This window comes from Gymnoscopelus braueri (genome assembly GCF_963280865.1).
Source record: "Gymnoscopelus braueri genome assembly, chromosome: 4".
NCBI classification, from domain to species: domain Eukaryota; kingdom Metazoa; phylum Chordata; class Actinopteri; order Myctophiformes; family Myctophidae; genus Gymnoscopelus; species Gymnoscopelus braueri.
Window position 1 is genome coordinate 17,645,337 of NC_137605.1, and position 26,767 is coordinate 17,672,103.

The 26,767-nt window shown below is 41.3% G+C and overlaps 1 protein-coding gene across 2 annotated transcripts in view; it reads left to right on the forward strand.

The window, feature by feature from the left end:
* The first annotated feature begins 663 nt into the window (after window positions 1–663).
* pals2a (protein associated with LIN7 2, MAGUK p55 family member a) overlaps window positions 664–26,767 on the forward strand; it is a 29,276-nt gene continuing 3,172 nt past the window's right edge. Inside the window, exons 1-13 of one of the 2 annotated variants that reach the window (XM_080425665.1) lie at window positions 664–754; window positions 5,845–5,928; window positions 8,780–8,894; window positions 10,596–10,708; window positions 13,047–13,199; window positions 15,066–15,215; window positions 16,728–16,955; window positions 20,021–20,152; window positions 21,391–21,487; window positions 21,710–21,781; window positions 22,876–23,037; window positions 23,555–23,757; window positions 25,512–25,640. In XM_080425665.1, the coding sequence (XP_080281791.1) occupies window positions 8,864–8,894; window positions 10,596–10,708; window positions 13,047–13,199; window positions 15,066–15,215; window positions 16,728–16,955; window positions 20,021–20,152; window positions 21,391–21,487; window positions 21,710–21,781; window positions 22,876–23,037; window positions 23,555–23,757; window positions 25,512–25,640 (1,470 nt within the window). In that variant the 5' untranslated portion in view covers window positions 664–754; window positions 5,845–5,928; window positions 8,780–8,863. Of the gene's footprint in view, window positions 760–5,844; window positions 5,929–8,779; window positions 8,895–10,595; window positions 10,709–13,046; window positions 13,200–15,065; window positions 15,216–16,727; window positions 16,956–20,020; window positions 20,153–21,390; window positions 21,488–21,709; window positions 21,782–22,875; window positions 23,038–23,554; window positions 23,758–25,511; window positions 25,641–26,767 lie in introns of both variants that reach the window. The other variant, XM_080425666.1, reaches the window with a different exon arrangement.

Genomic DNA, 26,767 nt, shown 5'->3' on the forward strand with positions numbered 1-26,767 from the left:
TGTGTGTGTGTGTGTGTGTGTGTGTGTGTGTGTGTGTGTGTGTGTGTGTGTGTGTGTGTGTGTGGTGGAAAAGTACTCAAATTCTTTACTTAAGTAAAAGTACCAATACTGCAATATTAAAATACTCTGTTACAAGTAAAAGTCCAGAATTCAAAATTTACTTGAGTAAAAGTACAAAAGTATTGGCATCAAAATGTACTTAAAGTATTAAAAGTAAAAGTACAAAAATATTTGAAAATAGCAGATGCTTGTAGATCGGCTATTTTCAAATAGCCTATGTATAAAATATGGCCAAAGTGGTTAATGTGTGTTTTATAATATAATAATTTATATCTGAAAAGTAACTAGTAACTAAAGTTTTCAAATAATTGTAGTGGAGTAAAAGTACAATATTTGCCTCTGAGATGTAGTGGAGTAGAAGTAAAAGTATTGGAAATTCTCAAGTAAAGTACAAATACCTCAAAATTGTACTTAAGTAAATGTACTTAGTTACTTTCCACCACTGTGTGTGTGTAGTTGTGACAATAAATCATCCTAGAAGCATGACATCTCAGATGTGACAGACAGAGACGACATGCATAAGGTACTTTATTTCCCTGGGTAATCACCAGTAGGCAGCCGTGGGCGTCGCACCAACCTATCCTTAGTTGGTACTAGTAGTATCTTTATTCTAGTGGAGACATGGAATGACCCACGCCTTGTGGACTTCTGTGAAATGTATGGAGGGTCACATTCATAGGGGAAACTGTGGACGGTAAAGTGAGCTTTATATCAAATGTATGTTTTCACCAGCTGAATGTAATATTAAGTTAATGTATAATTATTATTAATAATAATAATACGCCTGGCATTCATCCTGCTCCTCCTGCTAATGTTAGCCATCCATCTCGCACATGAAGCTGCGGCTATAATGGCATTGATGGTATTACAGTATTACTGGTTATATATCGTACCGTTATATTGTATTATTACACTATTAACGCTATTAAAGGGTGGTTAGCACGACAACGCTAGCATTCGCGCTAAAATAAAGCTAGCAATAACGAAAGAGCATGGGTTAGCATAGTTGGATCGCCAAAAGTGTTGCCATGTCCGCTTATTATAAGCGACTTTGGGCTTATTCTTCTGTGAGGTTCCTTGTAAATATTGGTGGTTGCGTTTTTTTTTAGGCTTGTTTCCAAAGTGTAGTTGGCTTGCTTCCAAGCCAGTGATTCTCAAATATTTTCATGAAAATGCGCAAGGGAGCATTTGTGGTAGAATGTTTCGTAAAAATATTACATTTTATTGCAAGAGTTAAGCCTAGTTGCTTCTTTTGGGCTTGTTTTCCTAGACCCGGTTGCTTGTTTCTCTCGCAGAACCTGGCAACACTGATCACTAGGCAAGCTAGCGACAACATACATTTTAATGATTAGGATGCATTTATTTACACGGGACTGGCCGAGCTGTTTATCATGGTGTGTCCGAGTCAGCTCACCTCCTACTTAATGATACAATTAAAAAGCTAATTGGCTAGCTAAAATCAGCCAGTAGAATATTATCATACAGATTCTCATGTTAACAAGTGGGTCACAAACAGTGTTGCCAGATTGTGCGAGAGAAACAAGCAACCAGGCCTATGAAAACAAGCCCAAAATAAGCGAGCACTTCAAACCTATAGACATTGGCTATTTTCAAAAGAATATTGGGGAAATTAAAATCAAAAATTGAAATCTTTTACAAAATACTTCAAGTCCGCAGACAAATACATAGTAATTTTGGGGTCCTTGACATGAATATGTTTGAGAACCACTGGTTTAAATAACATTCAGGAAACGAGGCCAAACAAGCAACTACACTTTAGCTCCATAAAGAACCTCTCACTCCGCTATACAGCTCCGAGATGAGGTTCTATGTCGTTCTCATCCATAATCGGTGGAACGTCCGCCAAGGCTCCGCTGTTTACCCTTTTGTATACATCGTATCCCAAAACTAATGGTAGATTCCAAACCACACGGATGTTTAAAGGTATCATGACATTCATTTTCACTTTTTTTATATTCAATGTTTTATTTGGGGTTTTATGACCTCAATTACACCCAAAAAACCTGAACTTAGAACATTCAGTGGATTTTCTGTGGTCTGGGGTTTTCTGAATAATTAGGCTGAAAAGTAATCTGAGCTTGGTCCTTCGACAGTGAGGTCACAGTCGATTAATCCCGCCCACTCTCCTCCTCGCCCCTCCCCTCCCCTATCCTTTCCTTTGGGGGGGGCGGAGCAGAGGCGATGATTGACAGGCAAAATCCCTCACCAGCGACACCCGCAGGCAAAGATTTATTTTTTCATTGCAGTCGAAAAGGCTTTAGAAATGTGAGAGAAAAACACCTGCCATGGATCACTGGAATGGAATTTTCACTTAAAACTTTTTGTACACTTTTGAAGGACCAGGACAAAGACTTTGAATGTGGTGTAAAAGTGAATGTCATTAAACCTTTAAGGTTTGGTTTGGAGCATAATATTTTAGGTCCGGAGCGAAACTACCCGTTTAAATAGCTTATTTAGTCAGCCTGTGGCCATGTTTCCCATTGTAGCCAAACCGGGAGCAGTACTGGCAGCGGACGTAGGGGGGTTTTCCGGGTTGAATGGGAAACATGGCCACAGGCTGACTAAATAAGCGATTTAAACGGGTAGTTTCGCTCCGGGTATATAAAAGGGTAAACAGCGGAGCCTTGGCGGACGTTCCACCGATTCTGGATGAGAACGACATAGAACCTAATCTCGGAGCTGTATAGTGGAGTGAGAGGTTCTGTATGGAGCTACTACACTTTAGAAAAGAGCAATATTTACAAGCAACTTAACAGAAAAACAAGCCCAAAGTCTCTTATAATAAGCAAACATGGCAACACTTGTCACAAAGTGAAAGTGGATCCACGTGTCTCTAAAGTGCACTACACAGTTTAGTAGCACGTTGTGTTGTTGGATGCAGGCTTGGCTCTGCTGGCCAAGCTGTGAGGCTCACAGTGGTTATTTATTTACTACAGGCAGTAGGAGGAATCTGTTGTTTCTGATTGTGTAATTGCATTGATGTACTGGCAGGCGGCAGGCTGGGTTGCCATGTCTGCTTATTTATAAGCGACTTAGGTCTTCCCCCCCTATATGTTGCTTGAAAATATCGGTGGTTGCGTTTTTTTGGGCTTGTTTCTTAAATGTAGTTGCTTATTTAGGCTTGTTTTATCATTTTCATGTCAAGGACCCCCAAATTAATGTGTTTTGTCCGCAGACTCCCATCTGAAAATATTTTGTGCCAGCAGCGACCCCCATACCAGAGTGTGTTGTTAAAATGTTTAAAAATCATTTCACATTTTACACTTTTTTTCATCTAGATTTTTTTGAAAATAGCAGATCGACGCGTTGTGAGCTTGTAGATTGGTTTGGGCTTGTTTTCCTAGACCTGGTTGCTTATTTCTCTTGAAAACCTGGCAACGTAGTTGGCAGGCCCTTATTTGCAAGGGCACTGCTGCCATGTTTGGTTTGTTTCCATGACTTGATCTCATGTTGGATGTTGGATAGCCTAAGCTTTTACTGCTGTGATTTAGGCTAGTTATTCTCATATGATGCTGCTCAATTTGACAGAGTGGAATTTCAAGATCACTTTACTATGAATTAACCTTTAACCCTGACTTCCCTATTTTGGGCATGTCAGCACATTTGAACATTTTGAACTATTCGTAAATGCTTAAAAAAATACACAAAACAAAACACATAGACTATTTGTGGTAATTAACACATGGTATTTGAAATGTTACTTTCCATATCCCTCCTACACACACACACACACACACACACACACACACACACACACACACACACACACACACACTCAGAGAGAGTCCTCTGTGCACTTCATCAGAGAGGTCAGTGGTAGAGCGAAGGTCAAATGCAGTGTAACGTCCATGAAACTTTTTTGGGGTTCTGTACTTTGCTCATAGGCACTTGAGTAGAGTTGGTGGGCACCTCACATGTACCGTAGCTCCAGCCTGTCAGCCAGGCTTCACTCACACTCACCAGTTGGCAGTTGAAATACACTATTGGTGTCGGCACTGTCGGCAATCAAACCAGCAACCTTTCATTCCCAGGTCGGCTTCGAGTTGAGTCAGACGTTTGTCTTGCCACAGAGAGTTGCCAAGTTGGGTATTTTTATTTCATTACATGCTGACTGTGTTAATGTCACAGTCACCTTTTACTGTATTAGAATCATATTGTATATTGTCATTAAGAGTAATCAGAACACACTGTTCTGATTAGTTTTCTTCAATGTTTTGTCTCTCCCCCCCCCCCCCCCCCCCAAAAAAAGATCTAAAACCTTGGCTTACTCTTGATGCACTTGCAGCAGGGCAGAGAGAAGCCAAATTGAGACTAATCTACAAAAAAATATAAGATGAAAATAAAAAATATACTTTTTTAATAAAACATGAAAAAAAGCTTGTTCCTGTGGTTTGTGAGTGTAGCTTCGGACAAACACAGGCGTATAGACGGCTAGCCTACCTCCTAACCTTGATTTTCCAGCAGCACATTGTCTATTGTAGTGGTGTCAAAAATAATCGAATAATCGATTAATCGCAATGCGGACATGGACAATTATGAATCGATTCACAAATGTCAATAATCGAATAATCGATTTTGAAAAAGAAAATATGTTTTTTTTATTGAATGTTTTAAATATATATATATATTTTTTGGTTTTTTAATCATGTTGCTAATTGCACAGAGAAGCAGGCAGAATTATATGTCGTTCAGTATATCTGACTGCTTGTATTGACTGATGAAAAAGTTTCCATGTTGTACAGTAATATAGAAAAGTGTGATGCATCGCGATGCATCGTCGAATCGAATCGAATTATTACAAGGTTAATTGTAATCGAATCGAATCGTTACCTGGTGAATCGTAATCGAATTGAATCATGAGGGCAGTGCCAATGCACACCTCTAGTCTATTGATGACCTAATGTAGCCTGTGTATACACTGACGGCTTGAAATGATCACAGATGAGATCACTGTTTTATGAGGTATTGATCATGTATCGGGTAAAACATTCAATTAACTTTTCACTGTAAAATCAATCAGGTCATTCAGAGTTAGATTAACACTTTCACTGTGTAGGGTTCCACTAAAAGGAGCTATTGAAGAGCTACAAGCACAGCACAGAGAATTTGGTTGGAGTTTCATAGTACAGTAGCTTCTTAAACTCTTTGTACCTCATTCACTGGGGTCCCCCAGGGGTCTACTTTCTCTGTACTCTTAATGTCTTTGCCGAAAAAATACAAATCTACAAGCTCAGAACGTGTTGTGAGCTTGTAGAGCTGCTATTTTCACGGAATGTTCGCCTGTTTTCACAGAATGTTCTCCTATCATGAAATGCCCAGAATAGGGACACTTAGGGTTCATGTGGTTACGGTAATTCATTGACATGGATTCATCTGGACACACAGTATCCACTTTGCAGCCTCGGATTCCCACTTGCACTTTTGGCCTTTTTGAGTTGACACAGTGCCAACTAATGTAGGCTTATATTTATCTGCCTCACTGGTGGTGATAATCGGTCTTAAAACCCACACAGATCCCGTGATCGCTCTGGCCAATGAGAAGGGGGGCTGTATGATAATACTACTGAATGAACGTGTGTAGTCTGAGCGATCCGGGCAGTCAAAGTATTAGTGAGCTGTTATTATTACACAACGTTGCACAGACAGGAAGTTGGTTTCCTATTTTTTTCTCCCCAGACTCAATTTTAGATGAGTCACACTTTTTTTTCCCTGCATGCATTTCATAAAGCAAAGACTTTACACAGCTCTGTTTTGATTACCCAGGGATACCAGATGAGTGCTGTATAGAGACCCGGGGTGCTCCGTGTGGGGTGCTGCTGCTGCACTGGATTGGAGCCGAACTCGGAGGTAAGTTTAGTGTCAGAGTAAATAAATGGCTGCTGTTTCTGCTGCTCTCTCACTTTAGTGTCTTAGTTGATAATATATTGACAACGCTGTTTTATAATATTAACCCATTAAGACCTGAGGCCCATTCTACAAGTGCCTTTTAAATAAGTAGTTCTCAAACTCTTTCGTAATTCAAAATTATTCAACATTTTTCAAACGCTTTCAAGATTTTTCAAAAATAGCAGTCTGCTAGTTTTTGAATATCCAACGCTAAAATCTAAAATAACACGGACGCTTTCCCGGTTTTAATGGGTTAAATAACACTTATGAGTGTGTTAACACTTGTTGTATAGTGTATTGACAACATGAACCTTTGCGTTCCTATTCTGGGGCCGAACATTCACCGAAAATGGCCGATCTACAAGCCCACAAAGCATCCCGGTGGGACGGGTTGTGAGCTTATACTGTAGTAGGCTATTCAGTAGGCTATTTGTCTATTCAGTAGGCAAAGTGATTTCCTGTAAAAGGGGAAAAGAAGGGGGCCTAGTATAGACCCCTGGGAGACTCCGGTCAACAAATCATATTGGGTTTAAGTGGTTAACTCTGGATTTTGCTGTATGCGATCCATGAAAAAGCCCACCTCCATTCTTCTGTTTGTCCATCCACAGACCAAGGACTCGTCTGGGCAGATTTGTTGTTTGGAGAGTGTGTTTGTACAGGCTGTCGGTGTGGAGCTGCAGCAACCTTTAACCAGGGTTAGGGAAAAGCCCATCCTGTGTAGATCAATAGGCCTCTTTGTCATACTCTCTATTCCTAAGCCCATTGCTGGACGTACAAGGAACAACGCCTACAGGAAAAATATCATACCGTTACGTTTTTACGCCGTGGCTCTGAAAAAGGCTAGCCATCTAAGGCCAAGAGGGCCTTAGATGGCTGTCTGTCTGCCTGCCTGGAACTAATTGCACAAAACGCTGGATTGTTCAGTGCCGAATTTCTTGCGCACCCTCCCACTAGGCTAATGTAGAACTCTATACATTTTGTTCACATACTTATATAATGTATGTTACATAATTTGAAAAATTATAACTTTTTATTTTCGTAATAATGGAAGTCAAAAGGGGCTCAGATTGTCAAAATGTGGGAATGGGTGACGTAGGAAGTGAATGGCGGTCGCATCGATTTTAACTGTTTAAATAAAATGAAACCACTTTCATCCCGGTGTACCTTGGGCATATGCAAAAATTCTCAAACATTGTCTTTTTTCGTTGTTGTTGAATCTACAAGCTGGCAACACAGTGGCAATGTTGCATGTTGTGAGCTTTTTTTCTGCTGCCATAAGACATGTAAATCAGGCTTAAAGACCTACCTGGGACTCAAACCTGGGTCACCAAGTGAGTGCCAACATTTTTACTGCTGAGATAAGAGTTTCATGCAATATCTCTTGTCTACCAGTGGTGGTCCTACCTCACCATAGGATCTACTGTAAATGTCTCAATAAGAAGAGCAGAGGGTCATCTCCAACCACCGCAGCTGTTAGTTATATTGTGTAATGGAGTACCCGTTGTAAATGAGTACTATCATTGGTGGGTGACGTCCGCCATTTGTGTCATTTGCACGTGGCACACGTCAATCGCGTGGCATCATTCACCCATAATTTTTCTTTGCATGTAATTGTGGCACATGCCGGTGCCACACAACTGACTTCACACTCGGCACTGCACTCCTTTGGGGCGTCAGCAGTACACACGCTCATTTGTGTTTACAGGCAATGTCCAGTCAACCTCAATCAGAGATGGACGCTGTGGTGGAATCCTGTGGTAAGCGCCACTAGATAATTGTTTTAGCCAACAATGCGCTCTTCTTCATAAAAACACAACAAACCTGAGCAAGGCGCTTACCACAGAATTCCACCGTGATAGCCAAAGTCTCTGAGTGAGGTTGACCAAAGGTTGCATATAAACACAAACAAGGGGTCCATCACAGACTGAGTTCTTCAAAACAGGCCATTTAAAGCACTATATTTTCATTCTTTATTATTTTTAGCCAGGTTAAGTCCCATTGAGATTGGAATTTCTTTTGCAAGGCCTGGCCAAGAACGCAATCAAACGGGGATTACAACATAAAATACAATAAAAACACAAAGCCAAAATACATGAATGAATACATAAGTAAAACAGCTGTGGACCTCTGTTTTTTAATGTCCGAAGTAAACTTTAAAAACAATCCAAAGGGATTAAGTGCTCCAGTTTAATGTCATTCTAGAGCTGACTCCAGGACCAAGGAGCATAAAAACTAAAAACGCCATCCTCCCAAATGTTGTAGACAGAATGTGCCTGGTTATTTTATACCACACAGCAGAATCTCGTGTAACTTGCCTCTGAAAGTGTAAAAATGGCAGAAACTCAGTAGAAATGTTATATATTGACTGATAGATTCATCGAAAACCCCCACCCTTGGTTCCGGTGACTGATATTGCGTGAGGGGGCTGTGTCTTTTCGATTACCTTTTTATTTTTATTTTTTGGGGGAATGAAAAGAATAAAATACAATAAAGCAATCCAATAAATGAAAAAAGTAATCAAAAAACATTGCCCCCTCATGTATTAAAAGGCCACTATGAGTCACCAGAACCAATAATGGGTGTTTTTGATGAATCTATCATGGTTAAAATGGAGTTTGAAGTTACAATGGGTTTGTATAGGAAGGAGGCGTGTCTGATGAAATGTATATCAAATATCTAAATACTGAAGAATAAAGCAACTTAAAAACTGTCCGGTGTGCTCACAAAAGCTTGAGTACACCCCAAATGTGTTTGAAAGTGAAATATCTCTTTAAAAGTGATCTTTATTTATTTTTCTGTCTTTTTCCTTCAGCCCTCTCCAGGTGCTCTGTTGTCCATCAGTGAGCAGACGGTGCATGTTTGAGAGGTTCCCTGTCCTGTTGGGAGTTACAGAAACATGACTGTGGCAAACGCTAGATCCGACTCAGGTAAGTCTCTGCAATAACCCTTCATATGATGACTTTGTCCACCTTTCATGCATTTATGTATGTGTGAATGGAAGGCACTTGCTTACATTTATTAGAATATTCAGTTCCGTAATCTGAATAATATGTTTAGGATTATGTTATAATTTAATTTAAAATATATGTATATACGTATTCCTGGTTGACCATTTGCACCCTAGCGTCCCTATTCTGGGGCAAACATTTTGCGAAAATAGCTTGGTAGATTGGCTATTCTCAGTGAAGAGATTTGTTGTAGAGGGATGGAGCAGCTATAGAGCCCTGGGAGACCCCAGTCAAGTATATATCTTGACTCCAAAGTGTTCGTTTTTCAGGAAATGAAAAAAATAAATAAAGTGGAGTTAGGAGGTTTTGTTCATCATTGATAAGAACAGCTGAATGGACCTTCAGGCTCACAATGAGGTTGGAGGTCAAAAGGGGGTGGAGCCTGGAGTCAGCAAAACCAGCTAACTCCACCCTCCTTTAGTGGAGCTACTGTAGCTGGTTTAGCAGAAAGTTTGAGGATCAAATGGAGTTAGCTGCTTTTGTCAGAAGCGCTTTTTAATACTTTTCATTGGTTCAATATATATTTTTACCAACACACAGACGTAAAGGGTGTTCAATAGCACAGATTTATTGAAAAAAATGCAAAAGGGTCAAAATGAGTTGGTTTCTGCCCGACAGCAACGATATACAGTATATATAGACAAATCCACAGACGCGCTGCCTGTAGGCAATCATGACTGCGGTGTCAAGCGGCTGCAACGTGACACCGCAGTTATGATTGCCTACAGGCAGCGCGTCTGTGGATTAGTCTATAGAGAGTTTAAGTGGTTAAAGGAGTAGTTCACCCAAAAACATTATTCCTTTTCTATCAATTACACACCTTATTAAAGGAGTAGTTCACCCCCAAAAAAAATTTCTTTTTCGTTTTTGTTGCATTCCTAAGCCAATAATTTGGTCATCAAATACATCAAAAACATAGAGAATAACTAATTGTTTGGGTGAACTACTCCTTTAAGTGAAAGAGTTAAGAATGATGAGATTTATTAAATAAGCGTATGTTGCTAGTCTTTACCACGAATACTTAATTATTTACTGATAATTCCATAACAGCATCACTTAATGCTAACCATGCATTATAAGACATTTAGTGTGTCTTCAGTTTGTGGTTACTTGTCCTCAGTGTCTTTGTGGTGGTGATCTGTGAGTGGGACGATTCATTGTGACTGCGTGTTGGCACTGTTATGGAAATGAATGCCATTCTTCATGAATCGCTCCATTGATGGCCTGTCCAGTTGTTGTTTTTTTTCGCCCCCATGCTCTTATTTTTAAGGTCAAGTTAATTGTTTCTGTCAACATTTTGAATTACCCAAAGTGTGTGGTCATGTTTTAACCACTTAAAACCTATACAAGTTGACCCCAGTCCCCCAGACCTCTATACCAGGCCCTAGATCTGCTATTTCTTACGAATGTTTGCCCCTGAATAGGGACACTAGGGTTTATGTGTTTAGCAGGTTGAGAGCACGTTTTTAGGCAGAGTGGCTTGCTTCGAGTGAGCAGGTATATGGGTTCAGTGTGTTGCTCTTTGACAGGACTCTTTGACAGGAACATATGGCCACAGTGGGGGGGAGTCAGCAGGTTTTTTTTCAGCGTAGTCTAATGGATGTGTTGTTTGACCTCCAGCCATGCAGCAGGTGCTGGACAACCTTAAAGACTTGCCCTCGGGAGCGAAGGACATCGACCTCATCTTCCTCAGAGGAATAATGGAGAGTCGCATTGTCCGCTCTCTCGCTAAGGTAGGACACATACCGCCTCCTGTCTCTCTCACTCTTTCCATCTCTCTCTCTCTTTCTCTCTCAGAACTGAATGAGCTTTACTGGCCCAAGCTTATTCTTACTTGTCCAAAGTGGGCCGTTATAAAGTGCCCGTCTTTCTCCATCTCAGCTGGACTGCTAGACTTAATGTCATTAACCCATTAAGACCGGGAACGCATTTCTGTGTCATTTTTAGATTTCTTTGGCTATTCAAAAATAACAGATATACAAGCTCATAGCGCGGCATGGCCATGAGCTTGTAGATCTGCTATTTTTGGGGGGAAATCGTGAAAATGTGTGCAAATCTTTATATATATATATATATATATATATATATATATATACACATTTTTAACTCAAATCTTTGAGTTCTGTTCCTGGGGGTCCCTGGAACAGAATGTTTTGAGATGGGGGTCCGCGGCCAAATACATATAATTTCGGGGGTCCTTGACATGAAAAAAGTTTCAGAACCACTGATATTATAGCTACATAGTTTTTTTCAAAAAACTGTTAGGATTTAGAAGACATTTGTAGAATCCCCCAGAAGCAAAGATTCGAGTAAAAAAAAAGAAATATATATTCAAAGATTTGCACTCATTTTCACGATTTAAAAAAATAGCAGATCTACAAGCTCATTGTGCGGCACTCGGTGCCGCGCTTTGAGCTTGTATGTCTGCTATTTTTGAATAGCCAAAGGCATCTTAAAATTACACAGATGCATTCCCGGTCTTAATGGGTTAATAAGCCATCAAACTCTTTTGACTGGCTAATGCCATTAGTTGTCACACACCTGTAAACCTGTGATGTGGCAAAGTTGAAGTTGCTTAAGAGGAAGAGCAAAAGTTTGAGCTTGGGCAACTGATTTAGTACATCATGTCACGTGTCTCACTTTCCCCACTGTCGTTGTCCCACTTCCTCTCTCTCATGAAGACTAACCCTTTTTAAAATGGTGTTTAATAGCTTTTCTCATGTTTAGGAGGATACAGAAGGTGACAGAATAGAGAAGGTGGTGTTGGCTGGACATGGATTGTCAGCTGAGTTATGTCATGATGACATTGGGGTTATGCGGTGTGCATGATAGCTCATTGGAGTTTTAGTTATTGAACAATGTTCTAAGAGCATCTTGATGTCCTTAGAACACGTATTTGCAATTTAAAGCTGTCGGCTCTCCCCATCATTACCCTAACAGTAAACCTACGCAAACAGTTTTGCTAGCTGAAAACGCAAACACCTGCATGATAACTGGCTGAGCCAGAGATGTACTCTTCTGTTGACCGGAGGACATTCACCTAGTTCCTCATGGATATTCTATTCTCTGTGCTTAACACATTCCATGCCAGAGTTTAATATCATAATGTACTCACCAGTGCCAGCGTTTTATTGTTTTTTTAAAAGTTTTTTTCATGTTGCCACAGACCTCGCTAAATCCGTTAAAAGTGCACGTTCATTTGGTTCTAAACACACAGGGGATCTGTGTGAGACGAACAGTGAAGACCGCTTCGCTTTGCGATCCGCCATCTTGAAGCTACAGCGGTGAATGCTAAACAGCGATCAGCGATGACAAAAACAACAACCGGGATAATCGACTTTTAGGTTTCGTTTTAGACAGGAAGGATACGATCCGAAAAAACGGAACCCGGATAATTCCGTTTCCGGTGGTGCTACAATGAAATGTGTCGTACCGGAAGTGAAAAAAAGTGCAACGTGAACTTAAAAAAAAAAAAAAAAAACACTTCGCGTAGGTCTACGCGATTGGCACTTGGCGGCTTTAAATAGGTTCGCGTAGATCTACGCGATTGGCAGTCAATGTGTTAAGAGTTCAATCTCACCGTGGGTTATTTTGATTCTAACAGTGACCAGCAGGAACTGTCATATATTATTCTACTGTTATTTCACCCTGTCCCCCCAACAGAAATTCTGTGTTAACTTGATGACCACCACCTGGCCAACATGAGCCCTGGGTCAGTCACAGAATGCCTCCCTGTTGAGCTTGTTAGGAGTCAAAGACACTTCAAGACATTGCTGGACAGAAAGGGGACTTAAACCAGGGTCCTTTAGTTTAGAGGCAGAATCTTATTTGTGTGTGTGTGTGTGTGTGTGTGTGTGTGTGTGTGTGTGTGTGTGTGTGTGTGTGTGTGTGTGTGTGTGTGTGTGTGTGTGTGTGTGTGTGTGTGTGTGTGTGTGTGTGTGTGTGTGTGTGTGTGTGTGTGTGTGTGTGTGTGTGTGTGTGTGTGTGTGTGTGTGTGTGTGTGCGCGTGACACTGCATTCTGAACTTAAATTAGCGCGTGTGTGTTTGTTTTTGGTTGTGTGTGCGAGCAGGCCCACGAGCGCCTGGAGGATGTGCCGCTGAAAGCAGTGGGCGACAACAATGTTCAGCTCATAAGTGACATCCTGGAATCCCTCAACAGCCTGGCAGAGAAGGACACTGGTGCCGCTGAGCTTACCAAAATCCTTCGGGAACCTCATTTCCAGGTAGAGCAGTAACTTTTTTTTTTGTGGGGGCCTTGTCACATATTATATTCTCATAACCCCCTCCTCCTCTTCCTATGTCTAGACGGGGTTCCTACATACAGTAGTTACCACCGCCGCCAAGGAGGTTATGTAATGTAATCTTTGTTTGTCTATGACCAACATATCTCCAAAAGTAATGGCCGGATTGCCATGGAATTTGATGTGCACATTACATTGCATTGTTTACATTACTATTCTGCATTAAAACCGGACCTACTCGCTGTATAATGTTCTGATTATACAGTTAAATGTTTGGTGGTCACTGTGCTCTGTATGTTTGTCCTGATGAAGTTCTGAGGACAGAAACGTCGTCATTGAATACTTTTTTTGCCAGTGAGTTCAAGACCGTGTAAGGGATCAGTCCCTTTTTGTGCATTTGGAGTTTCCTTTTGTCCTACGCACCTGTCGCTAAAATGTTTAGTTTTGCATTGGCCTTTTCTCAAGAGGAGAACATGGTCCAATCAGCTGGGGCAGTGTAGGTGCCTAGGCGGGGCATCAAGGCCTCTGTAGCCTCAGGGCATATCTATTTGTTTTTAACCCTTTCAGACCGAGAACGCATCTGCGTCATTTTAAGATTTCTTTGGCTATTAAAAATAGTTGTTACAACTTCTTGGGGGTCCCTGGAACAAAATATTTTTGAGATGGGGGTCCGCGGCCAAAATTCATTTAATTTTGGGGGTCCTTGACATGAAAAAGTTTGAGAACCACTGGTTATAGCAACATAATTTTTTTTCCAAAAAACTGATTTAGAAGACATTTGTAGAATTCCCCAGAAACAAAGATTTGTGTTACAAATGTTTGCTTCGAAAAATATACATATTTAAAGATTTGCTCAAATTTTCAAGTTTTTTCAAAACTAGCAGATCTACAAGCTCATAGTGCGGCACTCGGTGCCGCGCTATGAACTTGTAGATCTGCTATTTTTGAATAGGCAAAGAAATCTTAAAATGGCACAGATGCGTTCCCGGTCTGAACGGGTTAAGGGCATAAAGACAAACTGAGGGGGGGCATTCCTGACATTCCTGCAATAGTAAAGGATTGTTGATGCATGGCGTCCTATGTATGGGTGTATCGGTTCCTCTTGTTGACCCATGTGTGTACACACGTAGACAGTGAAGTTTATTTAGGGCCGAGTATACTTGTAGGATGAATGATTCAACTCTATAAACCTGTGGGAATGAGATGTCTCTTCACTGCAGCCATCCCCCCCTAATATCTCTTGAAGGGCCTGTTAGGCTGCTCTGCTTTCAGCGCCTTCACTCTGAGGCTAACTAGAGGCTGAGGGGGAGGGATTGTTGTTGCCACTGACCAATGGGAAGACAACCTTTTTTTAAGGGTTTATGGGGGGGCGGGGGTTGGGGGGGGGGGACTCCGGGGCTGTCAGCCAGTGTATCTGTAAATGCCTAATGTACAGTGTCAGTGATGTCACAAACCCATGCTCATTCCAAGTCCTGGGCTGGCTGCTGGGGTATGAACACAAGATTTGTTTTGTTTTGTTTTTTTGTTTTCCTTTCTCCGTGTGACACATCTCTTGTGTCACACCTTGTGATGTGTTTTTTTTTTTTTTTTTAAAACCTCTTAAAATAGTTGTGAGCCTAAGGAATGCGCTCTGACGACGACCTGCAGAAGTGATTTATGTCTTTACTGTACCGTAGTAGTTTGTTGAATGGTTGTTGCGTGGCAGCTCCCTGTCAGTGGCTTTGATGGTCACCGCCTGAGCCACTGTGACTGTCACGCATTACCGAGAGGGATGTTTTAGATTTGTTTTGGAACTGTACATTTGAGAATTATTTCTCTTTCTGTCTCTCTCTCCTCTCGTCTCCTCAGTCGTTGATAGAGGCTCATGACAAAGTGGCGTTGAAGTGCTACGAGATGCCCAACACCGCGCAGAACAATGTCCCCTCGTTGACCGGCTCGCTCATGCCCGCTGACGCTGTGAGGATGATTGGCATCCAGAAGAAGACTGGCGAACCACTGGTAAGACATTTCTATACGTTTATATGAGCCACAGCTGCCGTCCGGGTTTTTAGACCCCCGACTGCAGGAATGACTTAAAGGGATATTTCACTTTCAAAAAATTATTTTAACGTCTAACTCAGGCCTTTTGTGTGCCCCCAGGCAGTTTTTAAGTTGCTTGATTCAGTATTTAGATATTTGATATTCATTAATAGACACGCCCCCTTCCTATACAAACCCATTATAACTTCAAACTCCATTTTTAACATGTTAGATTCATCAAAAACACCCATCCTTAGTTCTGGTGACTCATCCTGCCCTCTTAACCCATTAACTGCCAGAGGTATTTTCATATTTTTTTAGCCAGTGCCAGAGTTTTTCATTGAAAAAAAAAAAGTACTCAGGAGCCGAGATACATAATTTTTAAGTTTTAAGTTAACAAGGAAGTGGATAGGAGTCTAGATCTTCGAAAAATCATATCTCCTTGGTCTTTGGGTCAAATTGGATTTTTTTTTTTTTTTTTTTTTGCTCACGTATATCTACGCGATTCGCACGTGGCAGCTTTAAATAGGTTCGCGTAGATCTATGTGATTGGCAGTGAATCAGTTAATACGCGAGTGGGCCGTGTTTTTTCAATTACTTTTTTCTTTTTTAAATAAATAATAAAAGTAATTGAAAAAACACAGTCTCCTTACGTATTAGAAGGACAATATCAGTCACCAGAACCAAGGACGGGTGTTTCCGATGTATCTAACATGGTTAAAATGGAGTTTGAAGTTACAATGGGTTTGTACGTGTCTAATAAAATGAATATCAAATATCTAAATACTGAATCAAGCAATTTAAAAACTGTCCCGGGTGCTCCCAAAAGCCTGAGTAGACAATAAAATGACCCCATTTCTTTTTGAAAGTGAAATATCCCTTTAACAGCACCGTTTATATGACTGCCTGGTGTGGATATGTTCCATCACAGTGAAGAAACGGAACAACCTCAATGAAATGCACCTCTACTGTGATTTATGAGGTGTTGATGTTTCATAGGCATACGTCTCTGTTGTTCTCTCTTTCACTCTATTTCGGTCTCTCCTCTTGTCTCTCTCCTCTCTCTGGCTGTCTTTCTCTCCTTTTTCTTTCTTTCTGTACGCTCATCTTCCTTACTTTCTCTTGTCGTTTTCTCCTTTTACTCTCTTTGTCCTCTCTCCTTTCTCACTTTTTGTCTTTGTATTTTTTCCTCCTCCTTGCTCTCTATATTTCACTCCTTTTCCTCCATCTCTTTCTCCTCTATCCTCTCTCTTCTTTTCCCTCTGGCCCTCTTTCTTCACTTTCTCAACATACGTTTACATTGCCAAAGCAAGTGTGAAAATGAAATAAAATTGTAAAAACTAAGAAATGTACGTGCTATGTACAATTAAAAGGAACAAAATGTGAAAACAGAGCTGTGTCACGTTGCAACTTACAGTAAAAAAAACTGATTATGAAACCTCAAGAAGTGATAGAAATAGTTACAGTATGCATAACTTCTCTCTCTCTCAGGGGGTGACGTTCCGTGTGGAGCAGGGTGAGCTGGTGATTGCCAGGATCCTTCATGGCAGCATGATCGACAGGCAGGGCATGCTGCACCCCGGGGATGTGATCAGGGAGGTGAACGGCCGCGAGGTGGGCAGTGACCCCAGGGAGCTGCAGGAACTACTGAAAGACTGCAATGGGGACGTAACGCTCAAAGTCCTTCCCAGCTACCGGGACACACCGGCACCTCCTCAGGTGATGACACAACTCACCAGTATAAAACCATGCTGTTTTGGTCTCTTCACCAGTATAAAACCATACTGTTTTGGTCTCTTCACCAGTATAAAAACCATGCTGTTTTGGTCTCTTCACCAGTAGAAAACCATGCTGTTTTGGTCTCTTCACCAGTAGAAAACCATGCTGTTTTGGCCTCTTCACCAGTAGAAAACCATGCTGTTTTGGTGTCTTCACCAGTATAAAACCATGCTGTTTTGGTCTCTTAACCAGTAGAAAACCATGCTGTTTTGGTGTCTTCACCAGTATAAGACCATGCTGTTTTGGTCTCTTAACCAGTAGAAAACCATGCTGATTTGGCCTCTTCACCAGTAGAAAACCATGCTGTTTTGGCCTCTTCACCAGTAGAAAACCATGCTGTTTTGGTGTCTTCACCAGTATAAAACCATGCTGTTTTGGTGTCTTCACCAGTATAAAACCATGCTGTTTTGGTCTCTTCACCAGTAGAAAACCATGCTGTTTTGGCCTCTTCACCAGTAGAAAACCATGCTGTTTGGTCTCTTCACCAGTAGAAAACCATGCTGTTTTGGCCTCTTCACCAGTAGAAAACCATGCTGTTTTGGTCTCTTCACCAGTAGAAAACCATGCTGTTTTGGTCTCTTAACCAGTAGAAAACCATGCTGTTTTGGTCTTTTCACCAGTAGAAAACCATGCTGTTTGAATCTTTTCACCAGTATAAAAACATGCTGTTTTGGTCTTTTCACCAGTTTAAAACCATGCTTTTTATGTCTTTTCACCAGTTTAAAACCATGCTTTTTATATCTTTTCACCAGTTTAAAACCATGCTTTTTATATCCTTTCATCAGTATAAAACCATGCTTTTTATATATTTTCATCAGTATAAAACCATGCTTTTTATATCTTTTCACTAGTATAAAACTGCTGTTTTGTTTTTCTCAAGTATGTATAAAAACAATGCAGATTATTGGCTATTATTGGCATTTTGCCAATTAAATCCTCCACTGCTTGCCACTGCTGTTGTACCCTATATAACCTGCCAGTGAGGAACCCTGATAATTAGTTTAATATATTATACCATATATAATATTATACCGTTATATGTTATTAAACAATATTATACATGGTATTTATATAACATTATACATGCATAATAAAATATTATACCATACTGTATAATATTTTAATATAATATGCCATATATTTTTAATATAATATTCCATATATCAGCCAATTATTCTTATTAATACATAATTAGTCTGGAAATGTATTTAGCTTAACTTTATAATTTTTTTCAAATTAAATCAATCAAATTAAATAAGTACATTGCAGTGCTGAACGCTAGAATACAGAGACACTGGACAAAAGCAGCAGTGTTAAATAAATGTTCATTTAAGTACTAAAGCAAGTACAACTTATTAAAATGCTTCGTACTGTATATACTCATAGCTTCTGTGTGCACCTCATAAAGCTTTGCACTCATGCGCTTATGTTTACGCTTGTGTACATGCGTGCCATTTTAAGTTAACTTGTGCAAAGGGTCATACCTGTCATGGCAGCAAAGAGCGAGCCTGCTGCTAACTCAGAATGCCAGGCCGCTGAAACTGAGCTCGGGGAGGGAAGGCCTATTAATAACTCACAGAAGGCTATCCAGGGCAATGAGGAGCAGGAGTACGAGAACCCCTTGAGTAGTTCCCACCCAACCCTCCCCACCACCCTCCTCCTCCTCCACCACCACCTTCAGGAACACCCCTTGACCCTTCCTTACTGTAACTTGTTGTCACAGGAGACTCGCACAGAGCACCTGCTGCTGGGTTATGTCACTGACCTTTGACAGACCCATTATGTCACAGACCCATTTTTATAGTTTTGTCTGTTGTGTCGCTCGTCGCAGAGTTGATTTTTGTACCCGTCACATGGGGCTGTCCAAAAGCAAGTCAGATTTGTTGTTTATTAACACATTCACTGCCAGGGGTTTTCTAAAACAGGCTGTAGCTTCTGCCAGCATTTTTAAGCATTCTGACTAATGTTTCAAGAACCACAGAATATTCATCTCCAGTATGATCGATCCCCTGATGGTTGCTAACCACGGAGGGTTTCACTGTGCTTCCGTGAAGAAAAAAAAAAGTCATCGCGACCTCCCGTTCACCCAGTTTAAAATGGCATGTTTCGCCAAAAATACATAGTAAAACACAGGAGCCGAGATACAGAATATTTCCCAAATACTTTAACCAGGAAGTGAATGGAGAAGTAAATCTTTGGCTCGCAGGTTTATTCATTCTTCTAATAACTCTGCTCCTGTACCGTGCAGTTCGGCAGTGTGCGGGCGTATTCCTTTTTATTATCGATGTGCACTTGTTTGCCTTCGCACCTGCTTTTAAAGTTTTTATTCTAGGTGCGCGAAAGTTTTTCTAAACATACTGTACTGCTAAAAAGAGATCCAGAAACTGCTTCCAGCATGGAAAGCGAAAGATTTGTTATCAAAGTGTACATTCAAATGGTAGAGTTAACATTTATGCTGCCTGAGGAAGAGCTCAAAACATGTGGTTGCACCTCATGTTTTATTTGTAGCCTAGTGAAAGATTTGTTATCAAAGTGTACATTCAAATGGTAGAGTTAACATTTATGCTGCCTGAGGAAGAGCACAAAACATGTGGTGCATCTCGTGTTTTATTTGTAGCCTTCTGTAACTTGCTATGCACTTTTGTAGCACTAATAAAAACATTTGCGAGCATGGATTTTCCAATCTCTTGAATTTTGAATTATACTCAGTCACAAGCCTGTGTTTCCCACTGTTTCTTTGCAAGGGTGAATTACCTATGCCTAGCAACTTCAAAATGTGTGTTTTTCCACAACCTAAATGGCATTGAACAGCATTTACTAAGGGGCAAATGTAAATATAAAAGAGATTTTAACAAGAAAGCTATTTAGAGAGACCTTTTCAAGATTTATGTTAAATATATGACCGATGTTGTGAATGGGCAATGACATGTGTGGTCCTTGAAGTCAGCAACATACCGTAGATAAATGGGCTTAATATTCACTGTGTTTATGTTTTTGAATTGCAGGTTTACATGAAGCCCCATTTTAATTACAACCCTGCCACAGACAAACTGATCCCCTGCAAGGATGCAGGCCTGTCCTTCTCCAAGGGAGACATCCTTCATGTAGTCAACAAGGAAGACCCCAACTGGTGGCAGGTGATTATATACATGTCCAGGTCTAAAATGATTATATACATGTCCAGGTCCAAAATGAACACCCACCAAGCGTCAAATGCGGGTGGGTTTTCCATTTGGCGAGTAAATCTCTATCTGCCACACGGCCGGTAAATGTTTGTACCACACTAGTCACGTACTGTAATAGAATTTCAGGAATGGCGGTACAGAGGAAAATACTCACGTTTGTCCCTGTGCAGTGTAGACATAGTGACTAGGGGTGGGACGATATGGGTATCTCACGATACGATATCTGTGGCGATATTAGGCCCTCGATAACGATAATATCACGATATTCGATATATTGCGATATCATGATATATTGCATGAAATTTCACCAACGATATATCACGATAGTCCTTGTATTCAATTCATAAACACTTAAAATAGCACCAAACAGCTCAAAATCATCATTACACAAATACAGAGTCGGAAAAACAACGTATCACAAACTAATATCGTTTTTTTCCGGCAGTATATCGATTATTAATCGCGGGAGAATATCGCGATATATCGCGATATCGATATATCGTCCCACCCCTAATAGTGACATTTCTTTTCTCCATTACATTGCACATATCTATCGATGGTTTAAGATTGGAGAGGGAGACAATGCTGTTATTAGACTCTGTCTTGTTTTTGTTTCATCCATTTTATTTCTGAGTTGGCAACTAACTGACCTGCTCAACTCTGTACAGCTTATGGCTGTCTATAGACGGATCCACAGAGCGCTGTGGTATCAGACTCCTGCTGCGGTGTACATTCTGACATGATTTGCGCCAGGGGGAGCGCTCTGTGGATTCGTCTATACATTCATTACTGCTGATAAAACGATAGTTACGTATGTAACTACGGTTCTATGAATCCCGGATGACCACCAGAGGCGGTGCTTTAACCCATTAAGACCGGGAACGCATCTGTGTCACTTTTAGATTTCTTTTAGGCTATTCAAAAATAGCAGGTATACAAGCTCATAGCGCGGCACCGAGTGCAGCGCTACGTGCTTGTAGATCTGCTATTTTTGAAAAATCATGAATAAAAAAAAAACTTTGGATTTAGAAAACATTTTTAAGAATCGCCTCAGGTCTTAATGGGTTAAAGCACTGCCTCTGGCGGTCAGCAGGGATGAAATAGAACAATATTTGGTCAACATGTAATCCTAGCCTTCACAGAAAAACAGATTGACAGTTTGATCATCACTCCTCTGCTTTCTCTTGTAGGCAAGCAATGTAGTTGGTGGCAACACGGGTCTGATCCCGAGTCAGTTCCTGGAGGAGAAGAGGAAAGCATTTGTGAGGAGAGACTGGGATACCTCTGGTACACGGTCTTTTAACTCCTATTCACTGAACTTCACTATCATGAGATTGACCTACCCTCTGTTCAGTTACCCACAATGCCCGGCAAACATTTGATGTTAGTTCTCCCCTGCGGTTCATTTTGTATTTACATTGCTCACATTGATACATGCTGCTTTTGATTCTTATAGTCTTATATCTGATATTTTCCTGTTATTGATCCATTTTTTTTATGGCCTTTCAGGGATGCTATGCGGGACGTTGATTGGAAAGAAAAAGAAGAAAAGAATGATGTACCTGACGGCAAAGAATGCAGGTGTGTACTGGTTATTCTGCCTTTTACATGTTTTTGGGCGGTGAAACCGCCCCTATATGTGAGGTTTGGACATCGACATTCGCTGCACTGTGATTGGCCACCATTGTACCCCCCCCCCACCCATTGCACCCCCCCAACCCTGCGCTGTGATTGGCCACCAGTGTACCCCCCTAACCCTGCACCGTGATTGGCCAATCACAGTCTATTCAGGACTGTGATTGGCTAGTGAAACATGACACATGTGCATAGCCCTATAAATAGGACTATGCACTTAAAAAAAACACATTTATGTTTTTTTTTATTTGTATTTAACTCATTGACTGCCAGAGTTAAAACCTCGTTCATAGCAGCCCTTGCCAGCGATTTTCGTGTTTTTTTGTTTCGTTATTTTGTTATTTAATTCACATCTAGAAAGTCTACCTTGACACTTGAATCGTTTTGATCGTTCCACCACCAGAGAGCAGCACATACCAAGCTTGATCGCCTCTCGATCACACTCGCCCCCTCCCAGACCCACTCACACAGTGAAACACATGAACCGGAAGTGAAATGTTTCAGATTCTGTTATCGGCGAAAATTACTTTGTGATACACAACGGGGATGACTGTTCGTCACCCAGACCATAGATTATAGGAGGGGAGGTCTCCGATCGCTTTTCATAGCGTGTGAAAAACCGTTTGTTTCCCTATTATGGTCGAAAATGACTGGGGGGAAAAATGTAAAACCGAAAACGGAACCCAAGTCATGGAACCGGATGCAGTGGTGGTTGAAGTAAGTGGAACCCGAAACTTAGCCTGATTCATAACAGAATAGCGTGATCAGAGCATAAAGATCAATAAAGACGTTAGATCGCATTAATGCGATCCTGGCGGCCAAGCGCGCTATTTATTAGATCGCGTTAATGCGATAATGGCGGCCAATGAGTTAAGAGCTTCCTGTGAAGTACACTTAGGTGCTATAGAAATAGAGTTATTAGCTTTTTATTCTTATCCACTTGGCTAGAAACTGCATTGCTGTGTTGGTGAGACAGATAAGTTAAACTTGCAGCCTGTGTGTGTGTGTGTGTGTGTGTGCTTGTGCGTGGTCCTGACCAGAGTTTGACCGCTACGAGCTGCAGATCTACGAGGAGGTGACCAGGATGCCACCCTTTCAGAGGAAAACGCTGATTCTGATTGGTGCCCAGGGCGTGGGGAGGCGGAGCCTGAAGAACAGACTGATCGTCGTCAACCCGCTGCGCTACGCCACCACCGTCCCCTGTGAGTGACCATGGCTCTTCAGATGACCTGTTGTCACCTATTCTTCTTTTTACCGGTCAATCCGAGACAGCATCTGTGTCGCATTAGTTGTTGCTAGATATAATAGCAACATAAGTTCCTAATAACATACGTTTTTAGGAAAACATACGTTTTAGAAGGCGTTTTTGGAATCGGCCTCAAGGTGTAATTAGACTGCTTATTCATTAACCACTTGATCCCCAACGCTCCCTATTCTGGGAGGAACATTTCGCCAGAAATGGCCGATCTACAAGCTCACAGCGCGTCACAACGTGATGCGTTATGAGCATGTAGATCTGCCTTTTCTGGCGAAGAGGTTTTGGCGTAGAAGGAAACGAGAACAGACCAAGTACAGTTGCAACTCGGGTCCGTTTCACTAAGTATAGAGAGTGTAATTGCTTATTGCTTAAACAATTTAACCTGAATGTTGAGTTGACCATGATGACCATGAACCACATTACCTTCTTTTCCTCCCCCAACCCCCCCACCTTTCCTGCAGTCACGTCACGGCGGCCGAGGGAGGAGGAGAGAGACGGACAGAACTACTGCTTTGTGACGCGAGAGGAGATGCTGAAAGACATCAAGGACGGCCGCTACCTGGAGAACGGAGAGTACGACGCAAACCTCTACGGCACAAAGATCGACTCCATCCACGAGGTGGTGCAGGCGGGCCGCACCTGCATCCTGGATGTTAACCCCCAGGTTAGACACACACACACACACACACACACACACACACACACACACACACACACATACAAGGTGTGTACTCTGGGGCAGCAGGTAGGTGTGATGGTTGCCGAGATTGTGGTATCGTGGTCATCACATAATGCAGGGGCAATGAGGGGGCACAGGGTTAAAGTTCTCACCAGGGGTTCATGTCCTCCGCGATGTGTTCGGCTTGGCCGGGTGTTCTAGCTTCCGTGTTCACAGGAGGGTGATCTCTGTCGCAGCACTAGCGACCCCTTCAGCCTATTCAGTGGGTTGTGGAACTAGGAGGAATAGAGTGTTCCTCCCGTTGAAACTCCTCACTGTCAGGTGAAAAGAAGGAGCCTTGATGTCGCGTATTTAGGAGGAAACACATGGTTGTCTGAGCTTCCCCTAGGATCCTGCCTGGCCTACTTGTTAACTAGTTGTACGAACTCTTGTTTTATTGTTGTATTGTTTTATTGGATCTTGTTTAGTTGATACACTTATTTGTTTTAGCTCTTACTCATTTGATTTTGTTATTTTGTCTCATCTGTTTAAGGAAGTAGGTAGCTGATATATTGCACTTTTACCTTAGCGCTAGGTACAGTTTGTTTTTGCAGAAAATGCACTTAAGACTTCTGGTGATTAGTAGTTTCGTTCCCTACCTATGTTGAATGCACTTGACTGTAATGTAATGTAATGTAATGGATCAACTATAAGAGTTAGCAAGGGGCTACAATACTTGGGCTATTGGGAATTGGAATTTGGCATAATAACTAAATTAGGAGAAATATAATTTAAAATGATTAATAATGCTTACTGCATATTAGCTAAACAGAGGTGTGGTTTTGATTGGATGCTTACATTACGAATACTACAAGATGTTGAAAAGTTTCCAGGCTAAAAACAACCATTGTGCTTGAACTGTGACCTTGTGACCTTGAATGAGACCAGTTTTGTTGCAAAGAGACGCTTTTGACTTTTAAAAATGCTATGTTAAAATAAGGTGCTTTTTAGCTATTCATCAAACAGAGTGCTTTGAAGTGACTCACTGTTACCAGCTCAGTGGCCTTGTGTTTAGAGTGTCCGCCCTGAGACTGGGAGGTCGGGGTTCGATCCCCGGTTCGGGTCATACCAAAGACTCTAATAATGGGACCCCAGTGTAGTGCTGCACGATTAATCGAAAAAAGATCGTGATCTCGATTCAGACACCTATGCGATCTCGATTTTCACTTTTTTCGATTTTCGATTTTCACTTTTTTCAATTAAATAAATTTTTTTTTTGCTTAATATTTTTATATTTACAAAATAATTGTGTGAGAATCGTGTGAGAATCGTGATCTCAATTCTTATGGAGGAAAATCGTGATTCTCATTTTAGCAAGAATCGTGCAGCCCTACCCCAGTGTCTCCCTGCTTGGCATTCAGCATCAGGGATTGGATTGTTCCTGCGACATACTAGCATCATGCCCAGGGGGTGTACTTGTACATCAAGCTGCATCACGCGAAGGAAACAGGAGATGGCTCCTGCCCTATGGCTCGGCAAGGCTTACTTATACTGTTACAAATAATCAAATGATTTAAGTAGAGTCTCTTGGTGTTTCTATGATCTTGGATATAGTTTGTACGGTCTACAAACGACACCTGCAGCTACAAACTAGACCCAAGCAGTGACTTTATTCTCTATTACATGTCTCTGAAATGTGCTTGAATGTGGCTCTGGAAAATGTCTTTAAAATCCTGTGATTTTTTTGTTTGTTTGCCTAGGCTCTGAAAGTCTTGAAGACGGCAGAGTTTATGCCATTTGTGGTGTTCATCGCTGCTCCTGAACTGGACACACTGAGAACCATGCACAAAGCTGTGGTGGACGCTGGACTCACCACCAAACTGCTCACCGTGAGTCTCCACGTCCTTTCTGAAAACGCACCTTTATACACCGGCCTTCATAGAATGACTTTTTTTTAATGTAGATGCTTCTATGTACTCTATCTTTTATGACATTTGTTGTTTGTTTCATTTGTTTTTAATTGTCTGTTCTTTTGTGTTTAACACATTCCATGCCAGACGTTAATCTCATAATGTACTCACCAGTGCCAACGTGTTATTGTTGTTTTTTTTGTTTTTTTCACGTCGCCATAGACCTTGTTAAAATCCTTAAGATTGAGCTGTGCACTGTTTGTAAACATCGCCGACATCTCACTGATTCTACCAGTGAAAACCACGTGTCAAACGGAGCTCCATTGTTGTAGTTAGAACGGTTTACGTTAAACAGTGATATGCGAGGAGAAAAAACTACAAGGATAAAATGGAGTTTCAGTTTCGTCATTAGAACGAGGGCCGACGGGATCGGCAAAACCGGATCCCAAATAATTCTGTTTCCGGTGGTCAAACCGGAACCGGAAATGGATCAAAAAATTCCGAAAGTGCACTTTTGGTGAAATCAACGCGAACCGGCGGTTCGCGTAGATCTACGCGATTGGCACGTGGCGGCTTTAAATAGGTTCGCGTAGATCTACGCGATTGGCACTCAATGTGTTAAGACCTGAGGCGATTCTTAAAAATGTTTTCTAAATCCTAACAGTTTTTTGAAAACAATATTTTAAAAAAAATGTTTCACGATTTTTCAAAAATGGCAGATCTACAAGCACTCGGTGCCGCGCTATGAGCTTGTATATCTGCTATTTTTGAATAGCCAAAGAAACCTAAAGTGACACAGCTGCGTTCCAGGTCTTAACGGGTTAACTTGTGTTTAGCATAGCTGTTTCATGCATTATTTTCTGTACAAAAATTACACAAATCGGCTAGTATTGCAAATTATTGCAATTTGCAGATTGTAATATATTGTGCATATTTGCTGGGAATGGCAGATTCCCACCACCACCACCACTGGAGACTAGTATAGAGATAGCTCTTACAGAATGTGATTACATTGAATGATTGTAAATGATGCGATGCGAGAGTGCGGTCTAGCCAACTCTGGACTCCTGAATCGCTGCCCTCCACACCCTCCTCTAGCATATCAG